This window comes from Herpailurus yagouaroundi, unplaced genomic scaffold, assembly GCF_014898765.1.
Source record: "Herpailurus yagouaroundi ecotype Mexico unplaced genomic scaffold, PumYag 200, whole genome shotgun sequence".
Classification (NCBI taxonomy): domain Eukaryota; kingdom Metazoa; phylum Chordata; class Mammalia; order Carnivora; family Felidae; genus Herpailurus; species Herpailurus yagouaroundi.
This window is the reverse complement of record NW_024412431.1, coordinates 1,095,633-1,107,025: the sequence shown is the minus strand read 5'-3', so window position 1 is coordinate 1,107,025 and position 11,393 is coordinate 1,095,633. Positions and strand designations below refer to the sequence as shown.

Sequence of the window (11,393 nt, the reverse complement as noted above, 5' to 3'; positions counted from 1 at the left end):
GGGGGGGGGGGGCCCGGGCTCGGGCCCCGCCGCGCCGGGCCTCCGGGCTTCCTGCTCGGCCCGGGCGGTGGACTTTGCCCGCCCGGCTGCGGGAGCGCGGTGGGGGTGGGGCCGGCGGCCCAGATCCGCGCCGGGACCCCGGCGTCCGGGAGCCCAGGTGAGCGGGGCGGGGTCTCCCGGGCGGGCCTTGCACGCCCTACCCCCCCCCCTTTCACACTCCCACCACGCGCCCCCCCGGGCCCCCCCCCCCCACCGCCCCGCAGCCGAACCCACACCCCGCGTCAGCCCTCCCTGCGCTGCGGGCGGCGAGGGCAGCTCTGGGAGCCTCTTCTTTCGCCTCCATGGCCCCGGCCAGCGGCTGGCAGCTGTGACTTATTACCCCATTTTGCCTGGGAGCCCAGAAGGGAATTGGCTTGTCCGAGATCGGCGGGGGTGGGGGCGCAGGTGTAAGGCCTTCTCCCACCCGGGGCAGAGCCTCCAGCCCTCCCCTAGGCCCACGTGTGTGGGGAAGTCAGGCCAACCCAAGGGGGAGGGTGCGGGTGGGTCCCCGGGATTCAAGGGCGCGTGTGGGCAAAGTCAGGGCCCTAGGGCAACCCCATCACCCAGGCCAGAGCTGGGAGCCAGGGCCTGCTGTGGGGCAGGCGGGGTTAATTAAGGTCTGGGCCTTCCCAGGCGTCCTAAGGGGGACGCCTGCTCCCCCACCCGCCTGGCCACTGGTCTTGGCACCTGCTGAGCACAGCCCATCCCCCCACCCCTTCAGTGGCCTTCCCAGATCAACCTGTTCTGGGTGTGGGGCTCGGGGACAGCTGCCCATCTCCTGGGTCCGCCCAAGCCTGTGTCTTTCTCCCAACACCCTCCCATGCAGGGTCCACTCTGGGGCCTGCCTTTCCCTGAGGATCTGCTTGAGGAAGAAAGGGGGCTGGTAGGCAGAGATCTGGGTCTGCCCCAGCCTCTCCCGTCCCGGGTTATGTGGCCTTGGTTAGAAGGCTCGACTTTGGGAATCAGAGTTGGGCTTAAGTCCCAGCTCCACCGGGTTATGGACAAATTATGTCAATTCTCTAAGCGTCCGTTTCCCCTGTGTGTAAGAAGGCCTTTATGTTCACTCATTTATCCGTTCTGCAAATGTCTGTGGGGCACCCACTGAGTGCCAGGGCAGTGCTCGGGCGGCTGGGATCCCGGCACCTTCCTCACAAGGTTGCTGGACAGCAGACCTCAGATTGGTTCTGGCGCACAGTGCCTGGTAAACAGCTACTCGCTGTCACTGCTGCTGTGACCCGTTGTGGCACTGTTATTAATAACATTAATATTATCGTGGAGCAGAAAATGCCGTCCCATTTCGTAGAAAGGAAAGGGAGGTCTCCTGAGGAGATGCCCCGACTCACCCAGTCCTGTTCTCCCTGACCCAGCTCCCTGCACTGTGCGATCTCCTCCCCGAGGGTGAGGGTCAGGGTGAGGGTCACGTTCAGTCGGCCTCGTACCCACCTTTTCTAAACAGAGGGGGCTGAAGAAGGTGGGACGCCTGGCCCAGAGGGGGAAGTGGGCCACAGAGCTCTGCTTGATTCACGAACTCTGGGACTTTTTACCGATGCCTGTTGGGTGCCAGGCTGGTGCCGGGACAGAGCGATGGGGGTGGAGTTGGGAAAATGGGGGATGGGACGCGAAACCAGATCTCGGCTGCTTAGGGTGATAAGGTCTGTGTTGTAGAGGCGTGCAGCGGGGCTGGGGGAGGAAAGCCCCGAACTCTGCCGAGGAGGGGAGGGGAGGGAAGGGAAGGGAAAGTTTGAACCTTGAGGGACGCATAGGAGTTTGCCAGGGGGAGGCCACATGTGAAAAGGCCTGGGGGTTGGCCCATCAGGGAGTTCTCAGAGAAAAATGTGTGGGGCCCAGTGGTGGGGTGGGGGCCCAGGGAAGGGGGAGATGAGAGAGGCTGGCGGGACAGGGGGCCTCTTGAACTGTGGCCGGGAGGTGGGGGGATGTGAGGGCGCTGGGGAGCCATGGACCGGGTTTGGGGACTGGCAAAGTGAGATCAGCTATGCAGTTGCCCCCCCCTGGGGAATGGTGGGTGGGTGGGGGGAAGTGGTTCTCGAAGCCTGGGGGCACAGGTGTAAGGAGGCTGGGCACGAGTGCCGGCAGGTGGCCTCTGTGGGACCGAAGCTCAGAGATAAGAAAGGGTGCCATCTCTACCCAGTTTGGGAGACACCACCTAAGTCCCTTACGCCTGAACGTCACTCTGACCCGTAGGGCAACTGGGTTCACGTCAGCTCAGATGTTTATTAGCGGTGTGATCCTGGGCGAGTTAGCTCTCTGGGCCTTGGTCTTCTCATCTGTACAGTGGGGTGAAGAATAAGCCTCGTGAGGATTACACGAGCGAGCGCGTACGAGGTGGCCGTGTATGTCAGAGGCGCTGTAGAGCTGCGTGGTCCGGTCTGGTGGCCGGGGTGCATCGTGATGTGCTATGAATGTAAAAAACACACAGTGGCTTCTGAAGACTTGATACCAAAAAAAAAAAAAAAAAAAAAAAGTGTAATACCTCACTAATGTTTCTATGTCGATTGTTGAAATGATAGTATCAGATATATATTGTGTTAAATATATACTAAGGTAATTCTCCATTTCTTTTTCTTTTTTTTTTAGTTTATTTATTTCTTTTTGAGAGCGAGAAAGCGCGAGTTGGGGAGGGGCAGAGGGAGAGGGAGAGAATCCCAAGCAGGCCGTGCACTGTTAGCACGGAGCCCGATGCAGGGCTCTTATCCACGAACTGTGAGATCATGATGACCTGAGCCGAAGTCGATCGCTTCGTCGAGGGAGCCACCCAGGTGCCCCCCGTTTCTACCTTTTTAATGTGGCTCCTAGAAAGTTTAAAACTACATGTGTGGGTTGGGGCACCTGGGTGGCTCCGTCGGTTGAGCGTCTGACTTGGGCTCCGGTCATGATCTCGTGGTTCATGAGTTTGAGCCCCTCGTCAGGCTCTGTGCTGACAGCTCGGAGCCCGGAGCCTGCTTCGGATTCTGTGTCTCCCTCTCTCTCCGCCCCTCCCCTGCTCGTGCTCTGTTTCTCTCTCTCTCTCTCTCTTAAAAATGAATAAACATTAGAAAATAATTTGAAACTACATATGCGGGTCAAATTGTATTTCTGTCGGCCAGCACTATCCGATGGTAAACGATCAATAAACATTTTTAGTAGAGAGCGGTGGCTCTGAACCCCGGGGGTGGTTTTGCCTTCCAGGAGACCTTTGATAGTGTCTAGAGACCTTTTTGGTTGTCACTGCTTGGGAAGGAGGGTGTTACTGGCGTTCTGTAACTAGAGACCAGGGACTCTGCTGACCATCCTGAAGCACCGGACAGCCTACCCCGCCCCCTGTGAGACACAAAGAATTATCCACCCCCAAGTGCCGGCCATGGTGCGGTATAGAGGTATAGAGGAAGCGCTTGATAAACATGAGCTGTTGGGTAGCCCTAGCTCACGTGTTTTCATCTCGAAGGCCCTGACAAGTCCTGCGGGAAAGAAACTTGTTTAATTTTGCCAGTGGGAGCAGGAAATGAGCAGGGGCTGGGGAGACGGGGAACAGGGTGTGGGTTGGGTAGATGGAGAAGGAGCAGGTTTGGAGCAAGGTACCGGGCATCATGGGAGATGCCCAGAGGGCAGTGGGACACACGGCCTGGGCTGCAGCAGGTGGCAGTGCTCAGATGGCCACGGAAGCTATCACTGGGCGGGCGGGCTGGCAGGCAGGGGTGGGGGTGCACGTGTCCACTTACAGGGCTGTTCCGACTGAGCTGTCAGGAACCTGGCATTGAAGGGGCACGAGGGGAAGAGGCCTGGCTTGAGTGGCGGGACAGAGAAAAAGATGGAAAGCGGGGAGATGCCGGGGGAGGAAGGTTTCCGGAACAAGGAGGTGCTGGGCAGCGCGCCCAGGCGAGATACAGCCCACAACCGTATCTGGAGGGTACGCTGCTGGCCTTGGGGAGGCTGGGAGCTGGGAGGGCAGGTTGGGGCGGGGGTCGGGTGGAAGGAGAAGTCTGTTCGGAGAGTGCACACAGCTATCCACAGGGGTGGAGCATTACGTGGGAAGGTCAAGTGTGACTTCAGGGGGCGGGGTGGAGTGAAGGCAAGGAAGCCTGGGTCCTTACAGGTGAGGGCAGGGGGTCTCCGGGGAGCCTGGCTGTGAAGACAGGCGCGTGAGAAAGGCCTGGTGTGTTGTGTGCCGATGTCTTTAAGCGGTAGAGATCTGCCCCCTCCCGTTGTTTCAGACACATAGAACCCCAGTAGACAAAACAGCTGTTCTGGTTGGAATAAGAGTTAGGGCCTCCCTGAAAGACCCCCACGAGGGCAGGTCCCCTAGGCTGGCCTCGGTCACCTCCTCCTGGACCCTCCCAGAGAATCGTCCTGGTGACTTATTCTGGTCTTTCTGTTCCCCACCCATGGATCCTGCTTGGGGTTCCGTGCCCCCCCCCAACCCCCCAAATGGGGCTTCCTCAAGCCTCTCCCTGCCCTGCCCGTCTCATTCAACGTCTTCAGGGGGTTTGTGGCCACCTCTGCAAGGTGATCTCACCTCTCTCCACAGCCCCGGCCCCTCACGCTCCGCTTTTGTTGCCTCACCGCCTGTACCCCCACCTTCCCACTCACACCTGATGGGCCCCTGGACGCCTCCTTGTCCCTCCCCCGCCTCCTCCCTTCAGTCGCCAGGTTCTGACCGTTCACCCCCCTCAGAAGGTCTGCAGTCTGGCCAGCTTTCCGGTTCCCTGGCCCTCCTGCCAGACCCCCGACTCCACAGTTCATCCCACCCCTGCTTCCAAGCTGACAGAGGGTGCGGTTGGGGGGGGGGGGCGGTTGCTGCTAAAGGCCTGAGTTTGAATCCCAGTGCCGGCACTGGCCAGCTGTGTGGCCTTAGGCAGGTTGCTTTCGTTCTCTGTGCCTCAGTTTCTGGAGTTACCACTTGTGCCCTGGCTGCTGCTTCCTAGGCCTGCAGGGCACCCGGGGAGTTAGGTGGATTAAGTGATCTTGTCTTGTCGTCGTTGTTCTCCTTGGAGGGCCTGCAAGACCACCGCCCTCCCAGCAAGGCGCGGGTGGCCTCTCCCCTTCCAGAACTGCCCTTCCCCCACCGCCCAGGCACTGCCTGTCCCACCTCCTGGCCTTTGCCCCTCTGCCTGGAGCCCCTTCCTGTGGCGAACTCCCGCACAACCGCGCCCGGGTCCCCTAGCCTCCCCGTCCCGTGCCGTCCTCCGATGCATGCCTGGGCCCTGACCCGCCGTCACCCGCCTCGCCCCGCAGAGCATGTGCCCTCGGAGCTGTGGGAGCCCTTCTACACCGACCAGTACGCACAGGAGCACGTGAAGCCCCCGGTGACACGGCTGCTGCTCTCGGCCGAGCTCTACTGCCGGGCCTGGCGCCAGGTGCTGCCGCAGCTCGAGACCCCCCCCAGTCCCTCCGCGCTCCTGGCCCTGCTGGCGCGGAGGGGCACGGTGCCCGCGCTGCCCGAGCGTCCCGTGCAGGAGGCCGACTTGAGGCACCAGCCTATCCTCATGGTAGGCCCCGCCCCGGTCCGTCAGGCCCCGCCCACCAGACGCGGCTCCTCCCCCAGGCTCCTCCCACGAGGCCTGGCTCCTCCCCAGAGACGCCACCCTGGTCCTTGAGGAGGCGCTTGAGGACAGGGCCCGCCAGGAGTGGTTCTTCCCGGACCCCTGCCCTGGCTCCTTCCCCGAAGCCCCACCCACTAACCCTGGCTCATCCCCAAAGCCCCTCCTACTTCACGCCCCTCCCCACACACCTCGAGGTTCTTCCTCTGGTTCTCCCTCAGAGGCGGCCAGGGGAACCCCCCACCCCTCGCTGTGGTCTCACCCTTGAGCCCTTCCCTGCACAGGGAGCCCACCTAGCTGTCATTGACGCCCTCATGGTTGCCTTCGCCTTCGAGTGGACGAAGACACTGCCCGGTCCCTTGGCCCTGGCCAGCTTGGAGCACAAGCTCCTTTTCTGGGTGGACACGGTAGGTGGGGTCAGGCAGGCGTGGGCTGGGGGCCGGCATTGCCCAGGGAGCACAGTGCTGACCTCTCCCTGCTCCCCAGACCATCCGGCGGTTGCAGGAGAAGACTGAGCAGGAAGCTGCCCAGAGAGCCTCTCCCGCGGCCCCTGCAGATGGGGTGGCCCCCGCACAGCCCTCGGTGAGACGAGGGCGACGGACGAATGGACGGACACGAGGACGGTCGGAGGGAGGGCTGGGTGGGAGGGGAAGGGCTGCACTGGGGGGGGGCTGGAGGTGACTCTCTCTCTCTTTCTGCCGTCTCCCCTGTGCCCCTCCCGCTGCTCTCCCCTGTGCCTCTCTGGCATCAGTGCCCCACCCGCTGGTACTGGAAGCTGGTTCCTGTAAGTGGGGCTGTTCCTCCGCCCCGTCTGCCTGCCTCGCTTGTCGCTTGGTCTGTCTTGTCTGTTCTGCCTGCCTGTCCGCTCCCTCTCCTACCTCCTCCCAGCTGTGAGCAGAGGCTATGGGACCCCGGCCCTGGGGCACAGAGGGAACCTCTCCGTAGACCAAGAGAAGAGAAGCGTGTTAACTGAGAAGGCAGATCACTCCCCAGTTACCTGACCGGGGGAGGGGGGGGGGGGGCCGGGGGGGGGGGATGGGAGGGAATGAGCCTCTCCTCCCAGTAATCAAGAGGGCAGAGCTTCTGGGCTCGTTCATCTTTGCTGAGGGCGGGAGACTTCCGGCACCCCTGAAGGGGGTCCCTAGCCCATCAGGCACGTGGATCCTGACCCCTTAGCCAAGAGGAAGGCCCCCAGACCCAGAAGAAGGTAGAAGAACCTTCCTAAGACTCCAGTTTCCCTGCAGACAAGCCCGGCTTGGGTGGGAGGGGGCGTCCATCCCTGAAACACAAGGGGCGAGTGGCCACTGCCAGTGGGGGCTTCGGGTGGACCGAGTCCCGCCTCTGCTCACTCTAGAGCCTCCCTCCTTCCACTCTGTGGCCTGGGTTGGGGGCTCCTCCCCTTCTGCCTCCCCGCTTCCTCCGCAACCCCTCCCCGAGCTGGGGCCTGGGTCTTTTGGGGGGGGGGGGGATGATTCCCTGCACGGGAGGCTGGCTGTGTGGGGTCCCTCCAGGCTGGGAGGAGCTGGGGTCCCCAAAGCCGGCCAGAGCGCAGTCAGGGAGCTGGACGGCCAGGGCTCGTGACAGGAGTCAGGGCTCTCTCTCCCCTCCCCTGGAGGTGTGCTTGGGGGCCCAGCAAGTCAGCGCCCCTCCCGCCCCGCTGACGGCTGCTCCTCTCCCCCCAGCACGCAATTGCCTTCTGTTTGAAGGAGTCGGGGAGCAAACCCCCCATGGTAATGTATCCCCCGCCCCGGGGTCCCAGGAGTCCTGCCCCAGCCCGCGCTGCTGGCCCGGCTGCTCGCAGACAGTTCCTTTGCCTCTTGCTGCTGCCCTTCCCCTGCTCCAGGCTGGCCCCACTCTGGCTCCGGGACCCCCAGCTTCACGCCCCCTCACGGCGGAAACCCCAGGCCTCCCCACCCAGCCTGCATGACCGCTGCCCCGGGGGCCGGCCTGACCTCTGACCTAACCCGGCTCCCACCCACAGATCCGATACCGCAAGGACCGAGCTGTGGCCCGACGCGCCCCCTGCTTTCCAACCGTGACCACCCTCCAAGATCTGGCGAGTGGGGCCGCGCTGGCCGCCACGATCCACCGCTATTGTCCCCAGCTCTTGCGACTCGAGGGTGAGTGAGTGGGCCTGGGCCGCACCTGTCCGTGGGAGCTCGGCACCCAGGCATCTGCCCCAGAGTGCTGCGGTGATTAGGTGCAGCTTTCAGAACTGGCGGGCCTGCGTTTGAACATCTCTTCTCCTCGTTAGCTGTGTGACCTTGTGCAAGTGTCTAAACTTCTCTGTGCTTCCCAGAATTCACGCCTGCAGCAGATATTTATAGAACGCGAGCTGTGTGCCAGATCCTGTTTTAGGTGCCGGAGACCCAGGGTGCACAATACGGACATGCTCCTGACCTCAGGCAGCTCACGTCCTGGTTGGGAGAGAAAGACAGTAACTTCATCCAGAAAAACATTCTGGACGTTAGGTGCTCTGAGGGAGGGCGAGGTAGTTAGGAGAGGCTTTCTGACTTGAGTTCCTGGGGGACGAGTTCTCCCGGCAGCCGGGAATAGTTGCAGAGGCCGGAGGAACAGCCCGTTGTAGTATCCGCTTTGTAAAGGGCACCTGGCCTGAGGCCCGGCCCGTAGGAGAGCCTCTGTGCGTGTCGCCTGCTGGGCCCTCGCTTCCCCAGGGCCCCGTCCTCCTCTGCATGGAGCTGGGGACCCAGGTATCCTGTCCCCACAGAGGTGTGCCTCAAGGACCCCATGTCTGTGGCGGACAGCCTCTACAACCTCCAGCTGGTGCAGGATTTCTGTGCCTCCCGCCTTCCTCGTGGCTGCCCACTGTCCCTCGAGGACCTGCTGTATGTCCCACCGCCCCTCAAGGTAAGGCCGTCTCGAGGCCTCGTGGGCCGAGGCTGGCGTCCGGGGCCGTGGGCCCCAGTGGCTGACCCCGCCTTCTGCCTCCAGATCAACCTGGTGGTGCTGCTCGCCGAGATGTTCATGTGCTTTGAGGTGCTGAAACCTGATTTCGTGCAGGCTAAGGACCTTCCTGATGGTCATGGTGAGGCCTGGCCCGGGGTGTGGGGCGGGGTAGGGAGGCCAGGCCCTGCCTGACCCTCCTCTCTCTGCTGCAGCGGCCTCCCCCCGGGCCACGGAGGCCTCTTCCGCCCAGAACAGCAGTGGCTGCAGGTATGGTTTCCCCATTGGGTGAGTCTCCGTGGCCGTGGCCCTGTGACAGGGCTAGGGGATGCTCTCTGTTCTCGGCTCCTGGGAGAGGTGAGCAGGGGCGGGGCAGGGAGGGGCCCTTGGCTGACGTGCATCTCTTCGCAGTTCTCCTGTCTTCAATTTCCGCCACCCACTCCTGTCACCCGGCGGCTCCCAGTCCCCACTCCGTGGATCCACAGGTGAGGGCAGGGGTACAGCTTGTCACTGGAGACCCCTATGCAGCCACTACCCCCGGCTGACTTTGTCTCTCCTCCTGATCCTTCCACTGGGTGCCTCAGGCGCCTGAATGACCCGGTGGTGACACTCACCCCCACAGTGGCCCCCAGCTATCTGTCCACATAATGCCCATCAGTGACACCCCCCGGCGGACCCCACCCAGGGTGCCCAGCGCCGTAGTGGCCACTGAATGACCGCTTACCACCCCTCCCCAGGCTCACTGAAGTCCTCCCCGTCCATGTCCCACATGGAGGCCCTCGGCAAGGCCTGGAACCGTCAGCTCAGGTGAGTGCGTCTCAGGGGCCTGGCCGGTGGAGCAGGCTGGGCAGGGGTGGGGCCGGGGCTTGTCCCAGGGGCTGACCCCTCCCTCCTGCCGCCCAGCCGTCCCCTCTCCCAGGCAGTGTCGTTCAGCACCCCCTTTGGCCTGGACAGCGACGTGGATGTCGTCATGGGAGACCCCGTCCTACTCCGCTCGGTCAGCTCAGACAGCCTGGGCCCCCCGCGCCCTGTGCCAGCCCGGACCCCCGTGCAGCCAGCCCCGGAGCCTGGCGACCTGCCTACCATCGAGGAGGCCCTGCAGATCATCCACAGTGCCGAGCCCCGGCTGCTCCCAGACGGGGCTGCTGACGGCAGCTTCTACCTCCACTCCCCCGAGGGGCCCTCCAAACTGCCGCTGGCTTCCTCCTACCCACTCGAGGGGGCCTCCAAAGCACCCGCCTACGTGCCCCACCCCGAGGCCCCCTTGAAGCCATCTTCCTGCACGGTGGCGGAGATGTCGAAACCGTCGGCCCTATCCGAGGGCTCCCCGAAGGCGGCGGCTTCGTCCCCAGCGGCCAACAACTCCGAAGTGAAGATGACCAGCTTTGCTGAACGCAAGAAGCAGCTGGTGAGGGCTGAGGCCGAGGCAGGGTCCCCGACGGCCACCCCCGCGGCACCAGAGGCCCTGAGCTCCGAGATGAGCGAGCTGGGAGCCCGGCTGGAGGAGAAACGGCGGGCCATAGAGGCTCAGAAGCGACGGATCGAGGCCATCTTTGCCAAGCACCGCCAGCGACTGGGCAAGAGCGCTTTCCTGCAGGTGCAGCCTCGGGAGGCCGGAGGGGAAGCGGAGGCAGAGGCGGAGCCAGGCCCAGTCCCCGGTGGGGAGCGGCCGGCAGGTGAGGGCCAGGGCGAGCCATCCCCGCGGCCCAAGGCAGTGACCTTCTCACCCGAACTGGGCCCAGTGCCCCCCGAGGGGCTGGGGGACTATAACCGGGCGGTCAGCAAGTTAAGCGCCGCGCTGAGCTCGCTGCAGCGGGACATGCAGAGGCTCACGGACCAGCAGCAGCGGCTCCTGGCTCCGCCCGAGGCCCCTGGGCCTGCCCCGCCGCCTGCCGCGTGGGTCATCCCTGGTCCCACGGTGGGTCCCAAAGCCGCATCTCCCAGCCCTGCTCGGCGCGCCCCGGCTGCCCGGCGCAGCCCCGGGCCCGGCCCCAGCCCGACACCCCGAAGCCCGAAACACGCACGGCCGGCGGAGCTGCGGCTGGCTCCCCTGACGAGAGTGCTCACGCCTCCCCACGATGTAGACAGCCTCCCCCACCTGCGCAAGTTCTCGCCAAGCCAGGTGCCCGTGCAGACCCGTTCCTCTATCCTCCTGGCGGAGGGGTCGCCTCCAGAGGAGCCCGCGGCCCGGCCTGGCCTCATCGAGATCCCACTGGGCAGCCTGGAAGAGCCCACGGCCGAGGACGAGGGAGATGGGAGCCCCCCTGGTGCCGAGGATTCCTTAGAGGAGGAGGCGTCTTCGGAGGGAGAGCCCCGGGCCGGGCTGGGATTCTTCTACAAGGTGAGTCGCTGAAGCAGGTTGGGGAAGGGGCGGGGTGGGTGGGCACAGGCGTGGAGGCGGAGAGCCAGGTGGGAGTGGGCAAGGACAAGGTGGGCGTGGCCAGATGGACAGATGGGTGGGTGGGTGGATAGACAGATGGACAGGGTGGGCGTGGGTGGACAGACGGGTGGGTGACAGACGGACAGGGGCGGGCGGATAAGCAGGGCTGGGGTCTTCCACTTCCTTCTGTCTCATGCTCTCCTTCATGCTCTGCCCACCTCGGCCCTGCCGGTTCCCCTCCCCGCTCTCCCATGTCTGGTCCCTGTTCCCCATCCTCACGGCACCCCCAGCCTGGCCTGGTGCTCTCACCTGGACACCTGCACCCGCATCTTGAACGGCCTCTGCTGTCCACCCCACCCCTCCATCCCTGGCCATCTTCAACTGAGCAGCCAGAGAGATTTTTTTTTTTTTTTTTTTTTACTATGAACTGGACCTTGTCAATCCCGTTTAAACCCTTCGGTAGCTTCTCTTGCTCTTAGAATAAAAGTCCTTCTGTGGCCTTAGGCTCTGCCCACCTCTGACCCTCCCAGGCCACA

General features: G+C 63.6%; 1 protein-coding gene and 1 long non-coding RNA gene across 6 annotated transcripts in view; one reads left to right on the top strand and one right to left on the bottom strand.

The window, feature by feature from the left end:
- The first annotated feature begins 4,908 nt into the window (after positions 1-4,908).
- Positions 4,909-11,393, top strand: part of CAMSAP3 (calmodulin regulated spectrin associated protein family member 3) — a 9,585-nt gene continuing 3,100 nt past the window's right edge. Inside the window, exons 1-12 of one of the 5 annotated variants that reach the window (XM_040449766.1) lie at positions 4,909-5,522; positions 5,858-5,980; positions 6,060-6,155; positions 6,325-6,357; positions 7,256-7,303; positions 7,555-7,693; positions 8,302-8,441; positions 8,526-8,619; positions 8,693-8,747; positions 8,889-8,962; positions 9,215-9,284; positions 9,432-10,818. In XM_040449766.1, the coding sequence (XP_040305700.1) occupies positions 5,223-5,522; positions 5,858-5,980; positions 6,060-6,155; positions 6,325-6,357; positions 7,256-7,303; positions 7,555-7,693; positions 8,302-8,441; positions 8,526-8,619; positions 8,693-8,747; positions 8,889-8,962; positions 9,215-9,284; positions 9,432-10,818 (2,559 nt within the window). In that variant the 5' untranslated portion in view covers positions 4,909-5,222. Of the gene's footprint in view, positions 5,523-5,857; positions 5,981-6,059; positions 6,156-6,324; positions 6,358-7,255; positions 7,304-7,554; positions 7,694-8,301; positions 8,442-8,525; positions 8,620-8,692; positions 8,748-8,888; positions 8,963-9,214; positions 9,285-9,380; positions 10,819-11,393 lie in introns of all 5 variants that reach the window. The other 4 variants (XM_040449763.1, XM_040449764.1, XM_040449765.1 and 1 more) reach the window with 4 other exon arrangements.
- The window catches only part of LOC121013913 (uncharacterized), a 4,209-nt gene continuing 899 nt past the window's right edge, over positions 8,084-11,393 (bottom strand). The window contains exons 3-4 of the long non-coding RNA XR_005782973.1: positions 8,300-8,309; positions 8,084-8,095 (exon numbers count right to left, since the gene is read on the bottom strand). This is a non-coding gene — a long non-coding RNA (uncharacterized LOC121013913). The remainder of the gene's footprint in view (positions 8,096-8,299; positions 8,310-11,393) is intronic.